The following is an 18774-nucleotide window of genomic DNA, read 5'->3' on the forward strand; positions in this document are numbered from 1 at the left end:
ACCTGAGGTCAGGAGTTCAAGAACAGCCTGACCAACATAGAGAAACCCTGTCTCTACTAAAAATGCAAAATTAGCCAGGCATGATGGCGTGTGCCTGTAATCCCAGCTACTTGGGAGGCTGAGGCAGGAGAATCACTTGAACCTGGGAGGCAGAGGTTGCGGTGAGCTGAGATCATGCCATTGCACTCCAGCCTGGGCACCAGAGAACAGAGCGAAACTCTGTCTCAAGAAAGAAATGAAAGAAAGAAAAGGAAGGAAGGAAGGGAGGGATGGAGGGAGGGAGGGGACGGTGGAAATCTTGGACTGCAGTGAGTGTAAGGGGAGAAGAGTCCACGTGGCAGGCAAAGGGGAGTTTCCCTCTGTCCCTCCATCTCTTAGAAGAATCCAGATCCATACTGTGGAAGATCCAGTATACAGGAGTTCCCAGGGCCCCAGAACTGCTCTCCTGTGCTTGAGAAGGTGGTAACTCAGAGAATCAAAGAAAGCCAGCAACTCGCATGCCTGTAATCCCAGCATTTTGGGAGGCCGAGGCAGGTGGATCACCTGAGGTCAGGAGTTCGAGACCAGCCTGGCCAACATGGAGAAACCCCCGTCTGTACTAAAAGCACAAAAATCAGCAGGGCATGGTGGCAGGTGCCTGTAATCCCAGCTACTCAGGAGGCTGAGGCAGGAGAATCGCTTGAACCCGGGAGGCGGAGGTTGCGGTGAGCCGAGATCACGCCATTGCACTCCAGCCTGGGCGACAAGAGCAAGACTCCGTCTCAAAGGAAAAAAAAAAAAAAAAAAAGAAGGAAGCCAGTAACTCTAAGCGCCTGTAATTCCGTGTCTCCCTTACTGCCCTGTCTGGGGCAAGCACCAGCAAAAGTGCATTATATTGGTTATCCATTGCTGCATAACAAATGACCCCAAAACATAGTGCCTTAAAGCAACAATCATTATTTCCCATAGCACTGTGGGTTAGGAATTGGAGAGTGAGCCGGGTGTGGTGGCTCACGCACACCTGTAGTCAATCCCAGCACTTTGGAACGCCGGGGCAGGTGGACTGCTTGAGCCCATAAGTTTGAGACCAGCCTGGCCAACATGGTGAAACTCCGTCTCTACAAACACAAAAAGTAGCCAGGTGGCCAGGTGTGGTGGCTCACGTCTGTAATCCTAGCACTTTAGGAGGCCGAGGCTTGGGGTATCGCCTGAGGTCAGGAGTTGGAGATCAGCCTGGCCAACATGGTAAAACCCCATCTCTACTGAAAATACAAAAATCAGCCAGGCACGGTAGCACACACCTGTAATCCCAGCTACTTGGGAGGCTGAGGCAGGAGAATCGCTTGAACTCGGGAGGCAGAGTTTGCAGTGAGCCAAGATGGCACCACTGCACTCCAGACTGGGCGACAGAGCAAAAACTCTGTCTCAAAAAAAAACCAAAACCAAACAAACAAAAAAAGTAACCAAGCCTGGTGACTCACACCTGTGGTCCCAGCTACTTGAGAGGCTGAGGTGGGAGGATCACTTGAGCCCAGAAGGGCCATGCCTCAGTGAGCCGAGACTGAGCCACTGCTCTCCAGCCTAGGTGACAGAGTGAGACCCTGTCTCAAAAAAAAAAAAAGGGGAGGAGAGGTGGAATTTGGGAGTGGCTTACAGCTGGAAAGTTCTGGTTTGGAGTTTCTCACGAGGTTGCAGTCAAGACATCAGTGAGAACTGCATTATCTGAATAATCCTCTCGCAGGTGGTGTGCTCACACAGCTGACACGCTGCTGCTGCTGTTGGCGGAGGCCTCAGTCCTGTCCATGTGAGCATCTCCTCAGGGCTTCCTGAGTGTCTTCACAGTCTGATGACTTGCTTCCCCTAGGGTGAGCAGTCTGAGACTGAGGCAGAAGCTGCCTTTTTATGACCCCCTCACAAGCTGGTCCTTCCTACTTGACAGCCAAGTCAGCGCTGACTCAGTGTGGTAAGGCCTACAGAGGGGTGAGCACCAGGAGATGAGGACAGATGGGGGCTCTGTTGCGGGCTGCCTACTGCATTTATAAATGCCGGTTGGGCATAGGGCCTGAGCTGATGAGAGGCCCCTGTCCTCACAGAGGTCAGGCCCCTGGCAGGGGCACCTACCAGGTGGTGCAGATAAACATGCCAGAGTGGGATGCCAGTGGGCCCAGGACCTGGCGGAGCTGGGCCATCCCTGGAGAAAGGGCTTTGCTGTGGCGAGAGAAGCAAGTGCCTTCGATGCTGGGGGAAGGGCCTCTGAGTCAGGGCTGGTTTCTGGCATGCGCACACGCTTGCTCACACACACGCACAGAACACCTCTGGATGGACAGACGTGCGCACAGCTGGTGACAGTGTTTACTCGCCTTTGTGGTATTTGTGACACAAGGGCATGTGTTACCTATTTTGAAAAGGTCTAAGAAAAAATTGAAGAAAGAGGCCCACGTGGGCCAGTGGATCCCACCGTGGGAACCACCATTGCAAGCGGATTTGGTGCACAGGCTCTCTCCTCTTGCTGTAAACGACGCAGCACCATTTGAGCCTGATGTCATGTTGTCTATTCTGGGTGACCTTGAACCATGCACTCTCTCTTCCCTGGGAGGCACTCATCCGCCTCTTAATCACAGCTGCAAAGCCTGACACTCAGAGAACCATGAACACAGACAGAACCCTTGGGCCAATCACTGTGGAGACTAGCCAGAGAGTGAGGGAGTTAACTGGGCATTCAGAGGGTGAGGAACACTCACTGGCCAATCAGAGAGTGTGGGGCATCAACTGGCCAGAGTGGAGTCAACTAGCCAATCAGAGGGTGAGGGATGTGGCTGGCCAGAGTGAAGGAGTTGACTAGCCAATCAGAGCGTGAGGGAGTCCACTAACCAACCAGAGGGTGAGGGTCTGCCAATCAGAGGGTGAGGGATGTGGCTGGCCAATGAGAGAGTGAAGAAGTTACCTGGCCTGGCTAAGTTCCACACGCCCCAGAACACGTGGAGGCAAGGTGGGCAGCTCTGTTCTGGAAGTGAAGGGTCAAGCAGCACACCCTCCTCACCACACACACTCTCCGGGAACTCTGGTGGTCCCAGCAGCCCCTCCCCGGTGTGTCTTCCCCAGTGTCCTATTCCCAGAGCCCAAGCACATCTGCCCTGAGAGGCCTGAAGTTAGGCTCACACCCCTGGCTTCCCAGCAAACCCCCAGGAGAAGCCTCCTCAGCAGAAGTTGGGGGCCAGGAGGAGGAGAGGAAGAGTCCGCCACACCTTTCCTCCCAAGCTGAGAGGACATGCCCACGAAGCCAGCCCCCGTTTCCAACACGGAGACACAGGCCCCCCTCCCCACTCCCTGTGCTGATCTGGGAATAAGAAGTAGGCTTGTATGTCTGCAGATGACTTCACAGTGGACACACACACGTGCCCACACGCTCTCAGAACACCTCTGGATGGACAGACAGACACGCGCACAGCTGGTGACAGTGTTTGCTCACCTTTGTACTGTTTATGATAGACGGGCATGTGTTACCTATTTTGAAAAGTTCTAAGAAAAATAAAAGGCTTATACTGCACACAGCACAAGTGATTTACGTAAGGATAAATTGGCACAATGGTCCCACATGGAATGGTAAACGTTCAAACACCAGGAGGAAGAGGAGGCCCTGCTCACCCCCAGATTTGTCCTCACTGGGCCCCACCAAAACTGTGCCACCCCCTCAAGCCCCCAGGAGCCTCCTTAACCTTTGAATCAATAAAGAGACCTAGGGGTGGGGCAGGGTGGAGGAAGATCAAGCTACGAGAGGCTGCCACCTTCCCCAGCACACCTCTCAAGACCTCTCAAGACTCGGGAAGGGCCCCCAAACCCCAAACGGGGCCGTTTAGTGCTTCCACGTGTTGTACAGGCCCTGGGAACCCTTCTCCTGCAGCCGCCTCAACTGTCCATCTGCATAACGGTGGGCGTGCCCCAGCCTTTGTGGCCCAAGGGGACTCAAGTGTGTGCTGGCCATCCCTCTTCTCACCTGTCTCTCCCTGGGACCAGCAGTGGGCCTGCGGGCCTGGGCCTGCAAGCTGAGCCCCTCCCAACCTGGGGTTCTGCCCTTTGTTTAACAAGCCCGCATCCCAAACTCCAGGCCCAGCCCTGCGCCACCTTAGGCAGCCCTGGCCCCTGTGGTCAAGAAGCCCCCTCAGCCAGGCCCCCTTTGAGGCAGGCAAGGAGTGGCCCCAAACTCCTCCACCATGGCATGACACCCCCACCCCACCCTTCTGGGACTTCCATCTCTGCCAGCTCAGTGTGCCCACTAGGGCACTCACAGTGGCATACCTCCCCCGGGTTGCTGCAGAGAGGAAGGGTCGGGGGCCGGAAGCAGCAGCAGCCTGTGCCAGGACAAGGACAGAGATCTGGGCGCCTGCTCTTCCCGGAAGCTCTCAGTGAAAAGTACCTAGCAGGCTTGAGAACAAGGGAGGGGGCGGAGGGGTACATCTGGATCGCTCAGCTCCTCGCCTCTCACCCCTGCAAATCGGAGGGGGCTCTCGGGCCCTCTCATCAGCCTCTTCTCCACCAAGCCTGCCCTTCGGGGAGAGTGGACAGAACAGAGGCCAGGGAGGCCTTGGCCTGAGACGGCACCTCTCTGGCGCCAGGCGATCTGGGTGGGTCCCTCTACCGCTCTGGGCCTCAGTCTCCCCCTCTGTAAAATGGATAAAGGGTAGTCATTGAGTAGGGCCATTGCGGGACTGGAGAGGAGCATGGAGCCCAGCCCTGCGGCATTTAACAGGCACCTACTTTTCTCCCAGGTCCTTAGGAATGGGGGCAGCAGTGGCTCACTAGCCTGCTGGGGGAGGGGCGAGTTCAGGCCACACCCTTGAGAGGTGCCCCCACCCAACTCTGCCACTCAGCCTGTGTCACCTGGGCCACTTACTTCCTCTTTCTGGACTGGCTGTTCTCATCTCTAAGAGGCGGTTGAACCACTTAGTCCCTAACAAGCCTGCCGGGGCAGGGGAGCCTCCCCAGATATCTACGGAGAAACATGAGGAGCTGGATTCTTGGCTCTGCCCTCCACCCCTTGTCACCCCCAGCCCCTTCCTGGCCAGGACCCCAGCCAGGCCCAGAGAAGGGATTCCCAGACTCTCAAGGGGCCCTGGCCCTGACCGCCCAATCCCGGGAGGTGCAAAGGGAAACCCAGCCCCCTCTTACCTCCCTCCCACCTGCTGGGGACTCAGATGACCACAGAGTGGGGGGCTCAGGCTGAGGGTCTGGGCAGCTGAGAGCAGGAGGGTTCCGCTGAATGCCTCCAAGGCACAGGAGCCCCAGGCCAGGGCCATGGACCAGCCGAAGCTGACGCGGACGCCCTGCATGTGCTGCGGGCCATACTGCCACGCCGTCTCCGCAAAGGCCAGGTGCGAGTAGCTGATGTAGATGCTGACCCCCGCCAGTGTCAGGACACCTGGGGGAGAGATGGGGAGGACAGCTGCTTGGTGTCTGCTCTGGCGGGCCCAGGCCCAGGTGGTCCTGCAGACATGGACTCAGCATCCCCGACCCCGCTGGCATTCAGGCAGAGCTGCAGGCAGCACACCGCCCTTCCTGTCCTGGTTAGCCCTGCCTGGCTGTCAACCTGGCTGCCTCTCCCAGACACCACCTCCTGGCTGGGGTCGGACAGGGCTAAAGGTAATCAACTGCATTTGGTGGAGTGGAGCTTTAAGAGGCTCCAATTCAGTCCTCAAACCTCAGAGACCTCATCCCATAAAGCCTCCTGCAAACAGTGCCACCTGCCCCTCAACATGGTTCCCACTCACATAACTGCCCCCCACACACCCTGTACCCTCCATGGCCCCCAGCACACACATGCACACCTACATGAACACATTTGCACACATTCTCTCACACACACACACACACACACACACAAAGCCATGGCCTCTGCTGGCAGCAGGGTTGCCCAGTGCTCTGATCAGAGTGAGTCCCTGCCCTGCACCGCCGCCTCCTCTTCTTCACACCTTTGCCCTCCCTACCTCCGGGGCCAATGTCCCCCTCCCTCTGACTCCCCTTCCAGAGCCCCCCTGTCCTCCCAGCTCTGAGTTTCAGGCCCTTCCCCAGGGGAGGATGCCTGCCCTGGGCCCTCCTCTCTCCTCCCTCCTCCCTCCCACTCTCCACATGGTCAAAGCTGTTGTCAAAGGAATGAAGCCGGGCTTTGCACAGGGTGGCGGGCACCAGGCTTCATCCGGCAGTTCAGGGTCCAGCAACGAGCTGGGTAGGGGACTCGGCTCATACCTCCAGGGCATTTTCCTGTCCACTGAGCTTGGAGGAACCAGCCCAGAGTGCCACCCCCTTCCCACAGCTTCAGGCTGATGAGAAAGCCTGTCCTTGGCGCCAACTGTAGGGAATGTTAGCCAGGGGGGCAGGTGGCCCTGATTTCCCCACAGGCACTTCTTGGGTGCACAGGGTCCCCTCTGGGCACTGCCCAGCCAAAAGAAGGCAACTGACCCAAGGTGACATTCAGGGCCAGGTCTGGATCTCACTGGTGCCCAGTGAAGGGGCACAACACAGCCTGGTCTTCTGTGATTCCTCCTGGGAACCAAACTTGGGAAGAAGAGTGGGACAGAGAGTGGGGAGAAGAAGGCATGGGGAGGCCGAGGAAGGGAGGACACATGGATGCCTGCCCGGCTGGGCAGCGTAGCAACAGAAATTATGGATTTATTTTGGGGAAGAATGTGAAGCCAAATTGAATGAAGCGGGCCCTGGGAGAAGCAGGGGTGGGGGTCAGCCCCCAGCAGCAGGGGCTGACTGTGCGGCAGGAGGTCCCTGTCTATGCCTGTCTCTGCCTGTAGCACTGGCTGCAGCTGCAGCCCAAGGCCCCACTTCCTGGCAGGCCGCCCCACCAGCTGAGCCCTCTCCAAACACCAGCTGCCTCCTGTAGCCTGGCCGAGGACACGGCCTTTCTCCCAAAATGAAGGTGAATAGTAAGCTCCCAAACTGGGACCTGAAGTACCTCCCAACTCCCTGGTGATGGGGCCCAGGCTCAGCTCCTGGCAGACCTCCTAAAGGAGGTCTCTGCGGCTGGCACCTGCAACCTCAAGCTGGGAAACTCTAAAGGACTCTGTCACCGTGGGCCCTGTCGGTCCCCCAGGCCCCCCAAGATCCTGTCTCAGGGAAGGGCACCCAATCGATCTGGGGCCCTCCATCTCCCTCCCCCTCCTTGCAGTGCTAGTGAGGGGTGAGGGCTGAGCTGACCCTGGGCAGGTGCCTTTGGTGTGACATCCTGAGAGCCCTCTGTGCTTCGGCCCACAGCTGACCCTCATACTAGGATGGAGGCCCCCTCTGCCTGGGGAGGCTGGAGTCGCAGTGGAACCCCCACCCATCCACCAGCTACCTCCGGCCCCTCCGCCCCCTAGCCGGTGCCTTCGCTCCCAGGCACAATGCAGAGGGTCCGTGTCCCTGTAAGTTCTTCTGGTTACAATCCCAACCCAATTACACTCCAGTCGCTGGCTCCCGAAGGTCCTCTTAATTGGATTTTGAACACTCACAGATGGGCTGCAGGGTCAGGTAATTTGGATTCTTCCTGATTTCATTGTCTAGAGGAGACCTTGACTTCACTGCTGTTCTCATGTGGCCTGTGACCAATACCAAGGCTGCTGGTTTCCCCAATCTCTGCACCCAGTCGGGCCTCCTCAGTGACAGAGGCCTCCCAGAGAAACAGGGAGGGTGCCCCCAGCCCTGGATGGTCTGCTCCTTGTGGCCACAGCCTTGACAGTGGAGCTGGCCTGAGACATCAGGGCCTGGCTCGGGACTAGCCTTGATTGACAGGGGTGGCTGAGGACAGACTGTCAGGAGCCCCCAGTCCACCTTCCGCAACAGCCAGTGCTGGGCAGTCGGTGGAAACTGAGGAGACAGCACCAGCGGGGGTGAAGGGGAGCCCAGGCCCTCGGCCCTCTCCAGGCCTCAGATTTCTCACCTGCAGCTGGGACTGGGGGGCCCTCGGAGGAGCCTTCGGAGGAGCACTTGGCCAGCACTCGGCATGTAGTCGGAGCTGGAGCCGCATTAGTGGATGGGTGGTTACCGGTTACAGTCTCAGCCTGTGCTGGGGTCAGAGCTGAGGCCTCTGGTGCCCCGTCTCACCTGCCTTCATGCCTGGCCCTGCCTCATCTGTGCCAAACCCCGGAGCCCTTGCTCCTCCCACCAGGACAGTATGGGAAGGAGAAGGGTGTGGTGAGGGGCTGGCCCCAGGCCCCCACCGCATGATCTGACCCAGTAGAGCAGGTCCTGGGGTTGCCCTGGAGGCCCTCATGCCCCCCACACCAAGAAGCTTGGACCCTGGTGCTCCTCCCTGTCCCAGGCGCTGACCCACAACCAGAAGCCCTGCTCCTATCACGGTGCTAGGGTTTGGTGTCCCGGCCCGAATCGCATGTGGAATGATAATCCCCAGTGTTGGAGGGGGCGCCTGGTGGGAGATGACTGGATCATGGCAGTGGCTTCTCATGAATGGGTTAGCACCATTTCCCTTGGTGCTGTTCTCTGGATAGTGAGTGAGTTCTGAGATCTGGTTGTTTCAAAGTATGTAGCACCCAGGGCCGGGCATGGTGGCTCATGCCTGTAATCACAGCACTTTGGGAGGCCGAGGCAGGAGGATCACAAGGTCAGAAGATTGAGACCATACTGGCTAACATGGTGAAACCCTGTCTCTACTAAAAATACAAAAAAATTAGCCGGGCGTGGTGGCAGGTGCCTGTAGTCCCAGCTACTCCGGAGGCTGAGGCAGGAGAATGGCGTGAACCTGGGAGGCAGAGCTTGCAGTGAGCGAAGATTGCGCCACTGCACTCCAGCCTAGGAGACAGAGCGAGACTCCGTCTCAAAAAAAAAAAAAGTATGTAGCACCCAGCTGGGCATGGTGCCTCACACCTATAATCCCAGCACTTAGGGAGGCTGAGGCAGGTGGATTACCTGAGGTCAGGAGTTCAAGACCAGCCTCACCAGCACGGAGAGACCCCGTCTCTACCAAAAATACAAAATTAGCTGGGTGTGGTGGCGCATGCCTGTAATCCCAGCTACTCAGGAGGCTGAGGCAGGAGAATTGCTTGAACCCAGGATGCAGAGGTTGCAGTGAGTCGAGATCATGAGATTGCACTCCAGCCTGGGCAACAAGAGCAAAACTCCATCTCAAAAAAAAAAAAAAAAAAAAGTGTGTAACACCTCCCTACTCTCTTCCTCCTGTCCCAGCCATGTGAAATGCTGGATCCCTGCCTCGGCCTTCCGCCCGTGATTGTCATTTTCCTGAGGCCTCCCCAGAAGCCAAGCATCATGCTTCCTCTACAGCATGCAGAACCATGAGCCAATTAAACCTCTTTTCTTTATAAGCCCAGCTAATTTTTGTGTTTTTAGTAAAGATGGGGTTTCACCATGTTGGTCAGGCTGGTCTTGAACTCCTGACCTCAGATGATCCACCCACCTCAGCCTCCCAAAGTGCTGGGATCACAGGCTTGAGCCACTGCGCCCGGCCTAAACCTCTTTTCTTTATAAATTACGCAGTCTCAGGCATTTCTTTATAGCAACGTGAGAACAAATACACATGGGTACCTTCTGGAACCACAGGGAGCTGCCTGCCATGGCTCCATCGCCAGGCTCAGCACCCGCCCAGAAGGGAGCAGGGGACGAGGGCAACAGGAGAGGCAGCACCCCACTCCCGGGACCTGTGGCCCAGCTCCCATCTTTGGAGCCATTCCCCCAGGGCCCCAGACTCACTCCCCAGCAGGAAGTAGCAGCCGGTGAAAAGCAGCAGAGACACGCTCTGGGCCAGGGAGCTGAGCAGGCCGCAGATCCAGCCGCACACGAGAAGGACCAGGCTCAGGGGCAGGACCACCATGACTGCACGGTGCAGCACTGCAGGAAAGGGGGCTCAGGTGAGAATTCTGGTCCAGGTGGGCCCTTCAGCACTTGTCTGCCGGAGGACAGTGACGTGGTGCTTCATCTTCTCAGGAAAAGCGGCTGACGCCCATCTCTGTGGACACCACTGGACCCTCCCAGTGGCCCCCTCTGACTCTGGCAGGGGCTTCCTAAGGCCAGGGGAGGGAGGCGTCCCCAGAACACTCCCAGCCCCCATCCCCAGACCTCACATGTCCCCCAACCCGCCAGGTGGAAGGTGCCAGCCAGGTAGACAGCAGGCCACCTGGAAGAATCGAGTCCTAAATGGGGAGCCAGGAGTCTGCAAGGCCCGCAGGATCCAGCCAAGCTGGGAGCTGCCTGGCTTCCCCAATAACAAAGGGATGAGCCGTCGCCACTGAGAGGGAAACTGAGACAGGGGAAAACAGGACAGGCTGGGAGCCGGGCACCTGTGGTTAGGGACAGCAGCACAGCACTGGGACAGGTCTGCATGGAAACGTCCTCTGGGAAACGCAGGGGCAGTGGAAGCAGTGCTGCGGGATGGGGATGGGGATGGCTGGGATCTGCCTTGCCTGAATATTTGGAAAGGATGGGGAGGTGGCCCCAACCCAGGACTCACAGATGAGGTGCTGCACCGAGGTGGAGACGTCCAGGCTCTCACTGGCGAAAGGGTCGACCAGCGGGATGCAGCCGTTCTGCCCTGGGAAACATAGGCCTCGAAGCCTGGGGCCTGGACGCTGTGGCGCACCCAGCAGCCTACCCGAGCCCAGGGGACCCCCTGGCACCACAGGGCCCTGCCAGCTTCTCTTCTGCTGAAACTCAGGGCTGGGACTCCAAGTGGGATGAAAAGGCCCAAGACCTTTATTTAGCCTTGTTTATTTTCTTTCTTTCTTTTTTTTTTTTTTTTGAGATGGAGTCTCGCTCTGTCACCCCAGGCTGGAGTGCAGTGGCGTGATCTCGGTTCACTGCAAGCTCCGCCTCCCGGTTTCGCACCATTCTCCGGCCTCAGCCTCCCGAGTAGCTGGGACTACAGGCACCCGCCACTGTGCCCGGCTAATTTTTTGTATTTTTAGTAGAGACGGGGTTTCACTGTGGTCTCGATCTCCTGACCTCGTGATCCGCCCGCCTCGGCCTCCCAAAGTGCTGGGATTACAGGCGTGAGCCACCGGGCCCAGCCTTCACCTTGTTTATTTTCACGTGCAAGTTATGCCTGCACAGATGCAATGTTTAAACTTTCAAACGCTCCATGGAGGCCCCTCAGAGTCCCTCAGGCAGGGGTCCTTGTAATGCATTTGTGTGTGGAACTCAGGCTTTGCCTGAAAGGAAAAAGGGTGTACAAAACGGGCTCCTAGGAAGCCTGGCTCTGGAATCTTCCTGACTCGTGTCATGTGGGCATACATACTCTCTGGTTCTCACACGCGTGCAGAGCCACCTGCGTAGGCACATGAGTGTGCACACGTGCACACAGGTGCATGTCAGGAGGTCTTTGGAGCACAGTTAGGCAGTCTGTTGGATGAACACCAGGCTCCTAACTCCTCCCCAGTGGCACTGAGGAAGCCACCAGCACATGCGCACCACCCACACATGCACTCACTCATATACATGCCCACACACTCACATGCACACACATGCACACTGACATGCTCACGCACGCTCATATTCGCATGCACACACAACTACATACACTCACACATTCATATTTACATACACAGCCAGGTGCTCACACATGTTCATGTTCAGCACATGCACACATATTCAGATGCACACACAGGCTCACTCACACACACACCCCTGCCGTGCCAGCCCTCGCGCTGTGCAGGGGAAGCTCCCCAGGCTGGCCCCAGCTCCGGAGGAGGGAGGTGGGGGGAATGGAGGGGGCCCTGTGGACCCTCCAGCCTGCTGGGATCCCCTTCTCTCTCCCCGGACTCTGAAGCCTCTGTACACATTTGGAACCCCTGCCCCCGCGGCATCAGGAGGTGTGGGGTGAACAGCTCTGACAGTGCCTGACAGGGAGGGGGACAAGGGGCTGCCAGGCCCAAACCCCGGGGAGCGTGATCAAAAACAACCCCTGGTGACTTGGATGAGGCCCCCCAGCTACACACCTCGAGGCTTCCCTCCCCCACTCTCGCCCCACAGCCCCCTCCTCCGGCTGTGAGGGGCCCCGAACAGGGCTCCCTCCCTCCTGTAGCCCTTGGGCTGTCAGTTTTGGGGGGAGACGGAGGGTGATGGGAAGGAAGCTGAGAGACACCCTGGGGCAGAGCGGGATGCAAGAGAGGGGTCCTGGGAGGGGGTCTGGCGGGGCAACACGAGCAGGGCGGGGTTAAGGGGGTGTCGGAGGGACGAGGTCGCGGAGGGAGGAGGGCCGGCGGGGTGGCCGGTTACCTTCGCAGATGCGCCAGAGCCCCGAGTGCGAGGAGAGCAGCTCTGCGCGCCCGGGCCAGGCGCTGCCATTGCCGGCGTCCGCCACCTCCAGGATGTACCAGTAGTCGCTGGCGACCGCGGCGGCCAGGAGCGCGAAGCTGAGCAGCGCACCCAGGGCGGCGGCCAGGAGCAGCGCGCCCAGCCGGGCCATGGGGGCGGCCGGCGGGTGGGGACGGGTCGGGGGTAGCAGGGCCCCGGGGGCGGCGGGGGGCGCGCGGAGCCGGGAGCCGGGGGACGGGGGGCGCTGGAGCCGGGGGGCGGGCGGGCGCGGCGGCGCCCGGCTCTTCTGAGCACGTCCCCGCTCCTGCCCGCGCACTGGCCTCGCGGGCCCCCTGGGGTCGCAGGGAGATCGACCCCACCTCTCTGCGGTCGCAGAGCTCGCCCCTGGGGGAAAGGAGAGGAAGTCGAGAGCCGCGCGGCGAACCTGGGACTTGGGCTCCAATCCCAGCGTCCCCACGGGCTGGCCCCGGGTCCCTGGGCACGTTCCTTAATTTCCCTGAACCCCCGGCTCCTCAGCAGCCAAACGAGATGCACCTGCCTGGCCGGGCTGTGCAGGGCTTGAGAGGAGGGAGGATCGGCCAGAGACCGACCCCAGGAGGATGGCCGGCCAGGCAGCAGGACCACCCACCCGCGCTCCTGGAAGCATAGGAGCCTGGCAAGGGCTGGCCCTGGGGTCCTGGTCTGTATCAGTCCTGAGGACCAACCAGACGGCATCCGGTGAAGTGCAGTGGCTGGGCCCCACAGCCGGGCGGGGGGGCTGCGGAAGGAAAAAACCTTGTTTTGGATTCACTCATAATTACAAATGCCCCCTCCAGCAAGGCGGGCCTCTGCCTGTCCAGTCATTCACGGAGAAAACAGGCAGAAAGAACCTTCTAGGACAGGCGTGGGGTGCCAGTGGGGGTGGGAGGCAGAGGAGCCGGCGAGAGGCCCCCACCCATCCACCCAGGACTAGCCCCATGAGCAACGCCCGCGTGGGCAGCCACACAGGCGGAAGGGACAGGCTGGGCAGCCATCGCCTAAGGTCTGGGGTTAAATCTCAAACGAAGGGGAGGCTTCCTCTGGGTTGCCACACAGGGCTGGGCAGAGCCTGCAGAGAGGGAGTCAGAGGTCTGAGGACATCCTCCCGGATGGTGGCCCTTGGAGGTGAAGCCAAGGCTCTCTTCCTGGGGCGTTTTGGCCGTGCTTTCCTCTGCTAGGCTCTTGTTGGTTTGAGGAATATAGTCAGGAAGGAAAAACCAGCCTAGCAGTTATTGAAACAGTATTTCAAATGGAGTTCAGACAGAGTGACAGAATGGCTCAGGTATTTTGTAGCCGTCCTCACCTGCAGCACCAGACTGTGTTGCCGCACGTGGGCAGCTCTGGGGTTTTCCAGCCCCCTTGGAGCTGGGGCTTCCCTGACCACAGCCCCGCTCTGGGAGCCATGTGGCATCCAGCAGCCCTGTTCTCTAGGAGTGGGGATAGCACGTTAGATCTGGAAGGTGAAAGAACTCAACAGGTGCTTAGAGAGTAGCAGCCGCTATAAAGGCAGAGGCGATAGGGATAGGGGGTGGGGCCTCGTTCCCTCCCTAAACACACTGCAGCTGGGGAAAGAACGGAGCATGATGAAAACTCGTGGTACTCTGACACTGACCCCACAATGAAGCAATATAACAAGAATCAATATTGCTTCGGTTGGATCAACACCTTCGTGCATGTGAAAGGTACGAACTGACTCTGCAGGGAGAACAGAGGAGCCCCATTTGGGCTGCGTGCTCCATGTGTGTCCTCCCGATGACTTCCCCTTCTCTCTTTCTCACTCTATTTTTTTAGAGACAAGGTCTCCTTATGTTGCCCAGGCTGGACTCAAACTCCAGGGTTCAAGTGATCCTCCTGCCTGGGCTTCCCAAAGTGCTGGGATTACAGGCGTGAGCCACCAAGCCCAGCCTCTCCTTTCCTTTTTTTTTCTTTCTTTCTTTCTTTCTTTTTTTTTTTTTTTCAGAGACAGGGAGGGCAGGGGTCTCCCTATGTTGCCCAGGCTGGTCTCGAACTCCTGGGTTCAAGTGATCCTCCTGCCTCGGCTTCCCAAAGTGCTGGGATTATAGGCGTGAGCCACTGTGCCCAGCTTCCCCTTCTCTTGAGCTGAGAGCTGGTTTGAGATTTGTTATTGCACCCACATAAAGCTTACGTAGGGCCAGATGTGGTGGCTTGTGCCTGTGGTCTCAGCTACCTGGGAGGCCAAGGTGGGAGGATTGCTTGAACCCAGGCAGGAGGTTGAGGCTGCAGTGAGCTGTGGCTGTGATCAACAGAGTGAGACCCTGTCTTAAAAAACAAAAAAAGGCCAGGTGCAGTGGCTCACGCCTGTAATCTCAGCACTTTGGGAGGCCGAGGTAGGAGGATCACTTGAGGTCAGGAGTTCCAGACCAGCCTGGCCAACATGGTGAAACCCTGTCTCTACTAAAAATACAAAAATTAGCTGGGAGTGGTGGCTCATGCCTGTTATCCCAGCTACTCAGGAGCCTGAGGCAGAAGAATCACTTGAACCCGGGAGGCAGAGGTTGCAGTGAGCTGAGATCACACCACTGCACTCCAGCCTGGGCAACAGAGCAAGACTCCATCTCAAAAAAAAAAAAAAATGCTTAACGCCACTGTTATCTAGGAGGAGGTTTTGGCCAGGCGCAGTGGCTCATGCCTGTAATCCCAGCACTTTGGGAGGCTGAGACGGGTGGATCACGAGGTCAGGAGTTTGAGACCAGCCTGGCCAATATACTGAAACCACGTCTCTACTAAAAATACAAAAATTAGCTGGGCCTGGTGGCGTGTGCCTGTAGTCCCAGCTACTCGGGAGGCTGAGGCAGAAGAATTGCTTGAACCTGGGAGGTGGAGGTTGCAGTGAGCCGAGATCGCACCACTGCACTCCAGCCTGGGCGACAGAGCAACACTCCATCTCAAAAAAAAAAAAAAAAAAAAAGCTTAACGCCGCTGTTATCTAGAAGGAGGTTTCAGCCGGGTGCAGTGGCTCACGCCTGTAATCCCAGCACTTTGGGAGGCCGAGGCAGGCATCACGAGGTCAGGAGATCGAGACCATCCTGGCTAACACAGTGAAACCCTGTCTCTACTAAAAATACAAAAATTAGCCAGGCGTGGTGGCACGCGCCTGTAGTCCCAGCTACTCAGGAGGCTGAGGGAGGAGAATTGCATGAACCCAGGAGGCGGAGGTTGCAGTGAGCCAAGATAGCGCCACTGCACTCCAGCCTGGGCGACAGAGCGAGACTCCGTCTCAAAAAAAAAAAAACAAAGAAGGAGGTTTCAGCATCACAGAGCCGCGTCTCTGTAGAATGGACACGTGTTTCACTCATGCTGCAGCGCTAGGAGACAGCCACGTTAGCAATCCACACCCCATCTGCATGAGAAAGCCTGGGTTCAGTGTTCCTAACTCTAGATGTGCAGCTGGAACCACTGATTAAATTGTCCCGTAGGCAGCAGGCACCAGTCTTCGAGGGGCTACTTTGATGAATTCTGCTAGTATATTTCCCTTGAAATTGACCCAAATTATACCCTAGCTCAGTATGAAAAGGCACTACTTTAGAACAATGCTTTATTTTTCATTATTCATCGTTCTTTCATCAACTTGGAACCCCAAGCCTGTCTCTAAGCTGTCAGGCCCTCTTCCAAGCCAGCATCAGACCCCTATCACTGAAATCAGTGCAGAATGGGCTTTTGATGGACGAAACTCCAGTTATAAGTGACAAAAAACAATGTGGCTTCCAAGCCTCTTCTTTTTTTTTTTTTTTCCCAGAGATGAGGTCTTGCTCTGTCACCGGGCTAGAGTGGTGCAGTGGTGTGATCACGGCTCACTGCAGCCTCAACTTCCTAGGTGCGAGTGTTCCTCCCACCTCAGCCTCCAGAGTAGTTGGGACCACAGGCATGTCACACCATTCCCGGGTAATTTTTTAAATTATTATTTTGGTAGAGACAGGGTCTTGCTTTGTTACCCAGGCTGGTCTCAAACTCCTGGCCTCAAGTAATACGCCCACCCTGCCTCTCTTATTTTTATTTTATTTATTGATCTTTTTTTTTTTTAGAGTCTCGTTCTGTTGCCCAGGCTGGAGTGCAGTGGCATGATCCTGACTCATTGCAACCTCTGCCTTCCGGGTTCAAGCAATTCTCCTGCCTCAGCCTCCTGAGTAGCTGGGACTACAGGCACCCAGTACTATGCCCAGCTATTTTTTTTGTATTTTTAGTGGAGGCTGGGTTTCGCCATGTTGGTCAGGCTGATCTTGAACTCCTAACCTCAAATGATCACCCACCTTGGCTTCCCAAAGTGCTGGGATTACAGGCATGAGCCACCGCACCTGGCCCTGCCTCTCTTCTTTTAAACCCATATGTAACTACCTGGACCCAGTGGCTGGAGGACCAGCAGCCCTGGCCCTTGTGATGCCAGAGGGCAGAGCCCTCTGCGCCAGGCTGATGACACCATCTGCCACCTCCACTACAGGGCTGGGGAAGCAGCTGGAGCCGTGGCTGAGTCACTGTCGGAGCAGCTGAGCGTCGCCTGTGCTACAACTGATTTCACAGCATTTGACAAACGTCCCCCCACAGAAAATGAACCTCACTGAGTTTCCCTGTCCAACAGGTCAATTCATTAACTCAGGGCATTAGGACACTAATCCCCCCTGGTAGACTCAAAGCCACTGTTTGAGTCAAACCCCCACATTCTAAGGGCTCTTGCATGGTTGGGGCCATGGGTTAGAACCAGGCACCTTTTCATTTTTTGTGGACAGTGGTATCGTTTGTGAGATGTGGCCATGATTGGGAGGCAGCCGAAGAGCTGGGAGCTCTCCTCCCCAAGCACAACTCCCAGGCCTGTGAGGGGCTCAGCACGGTGACCCAGCCTTCCCCAGCACCTGCCCAGCGAGCCTGGCGGCCCAACAGGGTTCCATTCTCGGGGAGGCAGGCAGGCACCTCCGAAGCCACACGGGGTTTCTAAGGGACAAGCTTCTTGGGCAGCCGTGCCTTGGGCACTGCAGCACCTGCCCAGCATCCTGGATGGTGGCTGGAAATGATATCCTGGAGAAACAACTTCCTCAAAGGGAAATGAGTTCGTGTTTTCTAGTGTGAAAGTTCCTCCCCGGACAAAGCTGAGACCTGCACTGGCTTTGAGTGACTAAATGTCTTTCTGGGAGGCTTTGACTCACTGGGTAACGTGGAATGGGCAGTGCCCTAGGCTGCAGGGCTTCTCCGACATCATCCCGGAACCAGCCTTTGCTTCCTTCCCCACATCGCAGAGCGCACCTGCAGTGCCCGTTCCGTTCCCTCCTACCTGTGCATCCTCCCCTTCCCTTCCTGGTCCCGCTGGCAGCCTGCCACCTGTGCCAGGACAAACAGCTGCACAGGGATGTCCTTTCCTGTTGCCATCCAGGGCAGAGCTCACCGTCTTCTCGGTACTCCTGCAGACACCAGCCACACATGTGCAGACGTGCATGGCTATTTGCTGACCTGTCTTCCCACCGTTCAGAAAACAAAAACCCGGGGAGCTCACTGCAAGAGTTGTTCCTGGGCTTCAATTCCTGGATCTGGCACCTGGCACACAGTAGGTGCACAAGCAAATACCTGAGTGAATGAATGGATGTCACTCCTTTGGGGATCATGTGGAAACCCCGGAAGTCAAGGCCCCAGTTTGGTCCCATCCAGCTGAAAACAGGTGTAAATAATGTAGGCTAAGCCCAGTGGAGAGAAAATCTGCAGCTTAGTTGGTCCTTTGCTTTGTTGAGCTAGATTCAGCTGAGTCAGGAAATCCTTCGTGATGGCAAGACGGGCCTGGGGCAAGCTGGCCGCACAACTCACCCTCTCAACACAGACCTTGGATGTTGAAAGTGAATACAGTGCACTGTCCTCACAATGGGGAAAAGGAGGGGAACGGTATGCGGGACCCCCTGTACTAGCCTTACAACTTCCTGTGAATTTTCATTTCAAAATAAAAGGTTACAATGTACAGAGAGGATCTATGGAAGCCTTGGGGAGGCAGGTGTCCGTTCCATATGACAGCCTTTCTGACAAAGCTGTCTGAAAATGGAATGGGGTGCTTTAAAGACAGCCCTCACTCCCTAGAATCAGGCAGCCGACCATAGCCACCCTCCCAAGCTGACAGTGTCCTTCAGCAGTGAGGGCCCAGCTCTGGAGCCAGACTGCCTGGGTTCAAATCCCAGCCCTAAAAGTTACTTATTCGACTATCTTGGACAAGTTATTTCATTTCTACAAGTCTTCATTTCTGCATTAAAAAATGGTAGCTAGGTCAGGCCCAGTGGCTCACGCCTATAATACCAACAAGTCGGACGCTGAAGCAGGATGATCACTTGAGCCCAGGAGTTTGAGACCAGCCTGGGCAACAAAGTGATATCCCATCTAAACAAAAAAAAAATGTTTCAATTAGCCGGGTGTGATGGCGTGCGCCTGTAGTCCCAGCTACTTGGGAGGCTAAGGTGGGAGGTTCACTTGAACGCAAGAATTTGAGGTTGCGGTGAGCTGTGGTCATTCCACTGCACTCCAGCCTGG

The 18774-nt window shown here is 56.9% G+C and overlaps 1 protein-coding gene across 3 annotated transcripts; it reads right to left on the reverse strand.

Annotated features, from left to right (window-relative positions):
* Positions 1–4443: 4443 nt before the first annotated feature.
* Positions 4444–13053, reverse strand: TMEM235 (transmembrane protein 235). 3 transcript variants are annotated; one of them, XM_063706053.1, is made up of 7 exons: positions 12205–13053; positions 10442–10522; positions 10272–10355; positions 9685–9822; positions 7901–8026; positions 7473–7559; positions 4444–5395 (listed from the first exon to the last, which is right to left on the reverse strand). In XM_063706053.1, exons 1-7 carry the CDS (start codon positions 12392–12394, stop codon positions 5142–5144), a joined length of 960 nt encoding a protein of 319 aa, XP_063562123.1. In that variant the 5' UTR covers positions 12395–13053; the 3' UTR covers positions 4444–5141. The 3 variants fall into 3 exon arrangements, with proteins under 3 accessions (XP_063562123.1, XP_063562124.1, XP_063562122.1); XM_063706054.1 differs by lacking the exon at positions 7473–7559 and having other exon boundaries at positions 7901–7975; XM_063706052.1 differs by lacking the exons at positions 7473–7559; positions 7901–8026; positions 10272–10355.
* Between the last annotated feature and the right edge of the window lie 5721 nt (positions 13054–18774).

Source organism: Gorilla gorilla, chromosome 4 (assembly GCF_029281585.2).
Source record: "Gorilla gorilla gorilla isolate KB3781 chromosome 4, NHGRI_mGorGor1-v2.1_pri, whole genome shotgun sequence".
Classification (NCBI taxonomy): domain Eukaryota; kingdom Metazoa; phylum Chordata; class Mammalia; order Primates; family Hominidae; genus Gorilla; species Gorilla gorilla.